At 39.3% G+C, this 6547-nt stretch overlaps 1 protein-coding gene across 2 annotated transcripts in view; it reads left to right on the forward strand.

The window, feature by feature from the left end:
* Nucleotides 1-270: 270 nt before the first annotated feature.
* Nucleotides 271-6547, forward strand: part of LOC110114449 (uncharacterized protein At4g22758) — a 10742-nt gene continuing 4465 nt past the window's right edge. Inside the window, exons 1-2 of one of the 2 annotated variants that reach the window (XM_020847337.2) lie at nucleotides 271-804; nucleotides 895-1111. In XM_020847337.2, coding sequence (XP_020702996.1) covers nucleotides 439-804; nucleotides 895-1111 — 583 coding nt within the window. In that variant the 5' untranslated portion in view covers nucleotides 271-438. The remainder of the gene's footprint in view (nucleotides 805-894; nucleotides 1112-6547) is intronic. The other variant, XM_020847342.2, reaches the window with a different exon arrangement.

Raw genomic sequence — 6547 nt, forward strand, 5'->3', positions numbered from 1 at the left:
AGATTTGGCTGTGTGTAGTGACTGCTGTTATATCAGAGTAGTGGTGGTATGCTCTGTATTATTGAACCAATCTTTTTTTTTGCCATATTTAGGTCAATATATATAATGTTAGATAAAATATCATTAGTATTTTAATATGAAATTAATTTTCAATTATCATTTGTTAAAAAATAAATATCAGAGATATATTTTTTTAATTTCATATAAATTCAAATTTCACTGTATGAAACGAGGGCGGTGTGGTAATTTCAATAGAACGGTCGGCAGATTTTTAAGAACTACAAACAGTTTGCGCACTTTGCGTAAGGCAACGCTCATCCCTCGCGCATTCAATTTCCACCTTCCTCAACCGCTCCTTGACATTTCCTGATCTCCGCCACCTCTCCACCTCTCCTTTCTTCGTTTTTCTCACTCTTGCTTTAGTTTTTACTGACTACTATGACGGACAAGATCCCCAGACTCCTCCGTTCGACGGTCTACTCCTCCGGCGATATTCACCGCCCACCAAATCCAACCCCCTCGCCTCATCGTCGAACCCGAGTTTCCCTTCAAAAGCCAAAGCGCCGAAAGCCTCGTATCCGGATTCTATCCCGTTCGGCCTCCGAGCCGATCCTGCGGACCGTACAGATGTTCATCCCTGGCAATGAAGAAGGAAAAAATGTACAAGTGGGTACAAGCATGCATGAAGAACCGCTTGGGATAAACGAAAACCCCATGTTCCCTCGCTACCACACCTGCACGGATGTCTTCTCCCCGTTTCTGTGCCCCGGATCAACATTGGACACGACTCGCGACTCCATTGAGGTCAGCTAATAGATCCGATCCAGTAGATTGTAGGGTTTTGTGAATAATTTGTCGCAGGATCGAGAGTGACATATTGATTGAGCGGTTTTGGTTGTTGACTTGGGGGCGCAGGAGGCGAAGGTTGTGGTGAGCGTGGCCGTAGAGCGGAGCCCAGGGCCGGTGAATGCGATGGTACGGCTTGGGGCCAGCGTGGAGGAGGTAATTGAAGTTATCGTTAAGAAATACTGTCGCGAGGGCCGGAGTCCGCAGCTAGATCGTGATAGCACGGCTTCGTTCGAGCTCCACTATTCCCACTTCTGCCTTCAAAGTAAGAATTAATATGGCTCTTTTTTTCCCTTTTTTTGTCTGTTGTTCTCCTTGTTGCTAGTTTTATTTGTATATGTATTTTTTCTATTGCCATTTCGTTCTTCACTCTTACCATTGTTGACATGTTTATTTCTTGCTTGTAACTAGTTCACAATAATTTAGCTAGTTGTAAAGTAAGGGGAGAACAAGTAAAATATATTTTTTGTAATTTTTTTTCTTCTGGGAATAGATTAAGAACATGATTCATGTAAAATGTGAATCATATAATGGAAGATAATTCAAAATTCATTGTGAATCATATAAATGGAAATCCTCAAAGCACGTTTTTGAGAAATGCCTTTTGTTTTCGCAGTAAACATATTTTCAATACATTTTTAAGATTTATATCATATCTCCATTTTTTTTTTCATATATCAAGGCCTCTCTTTTATGTAATATTGCCTCTTAAATATGTGTCAAAAACATGCTAAACTTATTGATAAAAAAAATTAAAATACTTGTAGGAATCTTTATCATTAGCATCTGATCAAAGAGAAAGATTAAATCATTGGACTTTCAGTTTTAGGGACTGTTTGGTAGAGGCTTAAATTTTTCTAAACAATTTTTTCTTTATGCATTTAAATCTTTATTCATCTTAAATCCTATTTTAAGTGATTTAGGAAGATTTACTAATTTCTGAGTGATTTATAGTATTCAACTCCCCAACAAGCTTCCTTTACCTCTGTCTCTCTCGCTTCCCTCCACTCTCACTAATGCTAGAGCCCAATTCTAATGTTGTGCTATCTAGCCCCCACAATGCCCATCGTTAGACTGCCGTCTCTAATATCTAACCTTATGGTCGGTCTCTTGAATAGCATCCCTTGGCTCTATATTTGACGGCACCTTGCAGGCTGCAAACCCGATCAAATTAACTCTAGGGTTAGTTGCTATCCAATGCTCATATGATCGTCGACTCCTTAGTCGATAGGAATCCTTGAAAGTCTCGTGTTGGCCAACTCATCAGCTGATTTAAAATGCCTCCATAAACCTTTGACACTACACTGCCTATTAATTTTCTAGGCATATCATGTCCATTCGTTGTCATCGGGATGCTCTACGTGGTCTTTATACACAGCTGCATATTGCTATAATAGGTGGCTCATATCCCCCATGTTGCTAGCACAAGTAGTCCATTCCCCTCTTTAACATAGGTGGTCCATATGCCATTTTAAGGCGGTTACAATGGCTCTTTGGAATAGTCAATAAAAGGTTGACCTTCTCGCTATATAAGCTCCTCTCCCATGATTGTCAATCAGAGGCCGACATTCTCCTTATATAAGCTTCTCACCCATAAATGCTTAGGAACCTTTGCCTTCTTTTTCATGCTGTTGAGACTGAACTCATATTAAGAAATGAGCCATCCCACCCTTTCCTTTTACACATCTCTCATGTTTTCTCTCTCCATTGTCAGACCAATTTATTTCATTCACATTTTAGAAGTGTAATGCCTATTTTTTTCCATCTAATCAAAGTCATGCATGGGTTGGACAACTATTAAGATCATACCCCCATAAGCTATCACCTAGGTTATCCTTGTCAGCTTGATCATCTGCTTGAATTTGAAGACCTTCTACCTAAAATCATAACTTTTAGTTGTTGTCTCAAGTTATTGCATGTTACCTCTATAGTCGAAAACCTAAACCCTTAGTTCCCTCCAATCATTTTAGAACGTACTTCTACATTTCCTTGACTGACTAAATCTACTTAGGACCAATCAACTACTTTGACTAGTATTTTTCTTACTTGGCAACTCATGTTAGCATCTCCCTTTGATGACATGCAGTTAGTATCTCCTTTTGACGACATGCAGTTGACTCCAACATAACTTTTCTTTTGCTGATTGAATCCCTCAGTTTGACTCCAACATACTTCAATTTTTTTTTTTTTTTAATTTTCTTGCTGCAGTTTCAACTGGAAAATTTCAGGCAAAAGTTGCCCCTGGAAAGTTGTCAGAAATTTTTTTTGCTGATTTTTTTCTTCGATAATTATTTTCAGACATGTGATTTACTGACGGATTAATAATGCCGAAAACCATTATTAACGTTGTAAATTCAGTGATTTCGACAGAAAGTCTACTGAAAATGAGTGATTTTCATGTAGTGTTCCAACATGCATCGTCAATAACGTTTCTCCTTCCGATCGCATCTCCAATAACACTCATATGGTCTGTGGCTGACAAGCCCCTTAAGCTCCCTTTCAATTGGCTTCAGTACTAGTTGGTATCTAATGTTCATATGATAATGAGCTCTTTTGTTGATTGCCCCACATGATAGCCTCATGTTTGTTGTCTTAGGGCCGACTTACCTAGGACATCACCATCAGGCCTTTGATACCACCTTGCCTATTAATGGTCCAATCATATCACATAGTCGATCTGAAAGCTCCACATGTCCTATGTTCATAATTTGCACCTCTAGAATAAACTGTTCATAGCCTTACTTGGATAGTACATGTTGTTCGTTGTTCCCACATCACTCTCAGGTGGTTACAATGACTTTTTGGGACAATCAATTATAAGCCAAACTTTTCCTAATGGAAGGTCCTTGCCTTGGAATATGTAAGGACCTTAACCTTCTTCTCCATGTCGTTGAGATAAAACTCATTTATGGAAGGAGTCCTACTTTCCTCTCCTCATTTTACTTTGTCATTCATCCAGATGACTTTGCCCAACAAGGTGAGTTGGACTTTCCTTATACTTCATACATTTTCTCTTTCAAAATGAACTTCTCCCCCTTATGCTGCACACGGAGGCTATAAAGCCAAACTAAGTAAATTTGGCATCTTATAGACCCTCTTCTCCTCTTGCCTCTCTTCTACAGTGATGCCAATCACAACCAATTCTCTTGAGGCCCACCAGCTTTACCTTCATGAACCGATGATCGATATCTTCTCCCATTCTTTCCCCAAGCCAAGAAGTATCACAGCCTCACTATCTTACTCTCTCCTTGGGCACGAATTACTCTCCCTCACAGGCCTATTGGCACCTCTCCAATGGCGAATCAATTTTCATTGTTTTGATATGGCTCATTATCTTGAGATAAAGTTGGAGCAACAACTCTTGTAGTTAGCCAGCATCAATACCTAGGATAAAAAACATATTCTTAATCTTGAGAGGAATGTGGAAGACGACTAGCTTGTGGAAGGCAATTGAATATCCCTTGGATCATTCATCTCAAATGATCCTATATATATTGCAACTAATGATTCTCTATATATTGTAGCTATTAAGAGGTGACATAATTATTTGGTTGCTCGTTGTATAAGAATCTGTCAAGGCATTCAAGGTCATTTATTTTTTGTTTCCTAGCATTCTATATGTTTCACCAGACCCAAGTGGATGTTGGACCTAAGTTATCCTTTAAAATATATCACGACTTCACTAAAAAATATATATCAAGCCGAAAGAGCAGAAATGATATAGAGATAATGTGTCAATGAATATTTTGGAGAATCGGTTTACAATTAACCCAATTTTTGAATTGAGAAGGGCAAGTTGAGCCGAGCTACAGAAAAATAATATAGGAAGGAGATTATATAGAGAATTCTAGAAAGGTTTTTCTATATTTCATATGCCCATTCTTAACGAGTCATCACGTCTTTATGGGTGGTTACTGAGGATTAAAGTTGACGTTATGGAATTGGTTATATAGTGCAATACATACAGAAGATATAAATTAAACATAGGTAGTTTGTTTCATAGCAATCGACTTATACTTGACTGCTAGTCAACAACTTTGGGTAATCATTCCTAAATTGATGATGAATACCTTTGATGAGTTCTTCTACTGAGAAACCAATTGCCTTGCAAATACTTTAGGTAAGTTAATAAGTTCTTTTGGGCTACCGTCCAATGTTTAATAGCTTAGCGCGGAGGGCCAAGTTAGAGATTCAATTTTGGGCAAATTGAGGCCTTAGACGACTTCAAATTTAGAGAATTCCAAGTTGTAGGTGGTTTAAGTCAGTTCTCGAATAGCGGCTTCTTGAGCCCAATTTGGATTCTCATAATGACTTGATTAACCAAACAATTATGAGTATTCAATGATATTTTCTTATTGTTTAACCGTTTAAGTTATGGGTGCCATGGAGGTAAATTTTAAGTTTTGAGTGTACAATTTTGGTCGGTTATACTTTTCTCTGATATTTCCAAGGGATTAAAGTATTGTGCTGTTGCAGCTATTGTACCGGTCTTTGACAGGGATAAATTTATTTTCTATTTTCCTAATAACTTTTGAGATAAAATAAACCTATGTTTTGGATGCCAACCTTTCAGTGTGCTGGACTTACCCAACAAGTTCATTGACATTAGAACCTGTCCATTGGATCGTCCCCTTAAACAGCTGGAACTATTAGGACTATACGTTATCTAGAATATTCAATAGGTACAATTGTAATTAAGCTCATCTGTAATAATATGTCTATATATACAGCTCCTCTAATGTATGTAAGGTAACTGAAAGAAATCAATAAGACTCTCTCTGTTTCTCTGTTCTTCTCCTATACTTCTTCATGGTATCAGATTAGGCTTCGATCCTCAGCCATGACGGATTCAGCGTCTTCCCGCCTTCAAGATAGGAGCGATAACATCGTATCCAATGAGGCGACGGTCTCGGCGAATCTCAAATTCGTCGTTTCAAATCTCCGCAATCTGGTTTCTTCCTCTTTAACTCCTGATAACTTTCTCATTTGGAAGTCTCAGATCTTGAAGACTCTGAGGGCAAACGGATTTCTGCAATTTCTTGACTCAAAATCCTTGCCGCCGTCTCAGTTTGTGCAAAACCAAGATGGCACGTCGGCGATCAATCCGGCGTACGCACAATGGATACAGACGGATCAGAATCTTTCGGCTTCCATCTGTTCCACCATATCCGACTCGATTCTTCCGTATGTCATTTCTCTCGAATCAACGGCGGAAGTCTGGTCGGCGCTCGAAACAAGATTTCAAGCAACGAATAGATCAAAGGTCATTCAGCTGCACAATTCGCTTCACAATGTTTCTTTAAAGAACAACTCTATGACTGTTTATTTGTCTGAGATAAAAGCCATAGTCGATCAGATTGCTGCGGCAGGCTCCTCAGTGGATCAAGAGGACATTATTCATCATATCCTCAATGGCTTGCCGCCGATGTATCAGTCGTTCAAATCTTCCATACGAACGTCCGCTGCGCCTCTCACTCTGGATCAAATATATCCGTTACTGCTGAGCGAAGAAATAAACTTAGCCGCAGATGCAGTAAGGTTCTCGTCCAATCAAGATCCGACCATGGCGCTCTTTAACACCAGGGGTAGAGGTCGTCGCCCAAAAGGGAAAGCCTCTTACAACTCGGCGACGTCAAACAATGGACATAATATACAAACATCCAATGCTCCGTCCATACCAAGAACCAACTCAGCGCCTGCG

This window comes from Dendrobium catenatum, unplaced genomic scaffold (genome assembly GCF_001605985.2).
Source record: "Dendrobium catenatum unplaced genomic scaffold, ASM160598v2 fragScaff_scaffold_963, whole genome shotgun sequence".
Classification (NCBI taxonomy): Eukaryota; Viridiplantae; Streptophyta; class Magnoliopsida; order Asparagales; family Orchidaceae; genus Dendrobium; species Dendrobium catenatum.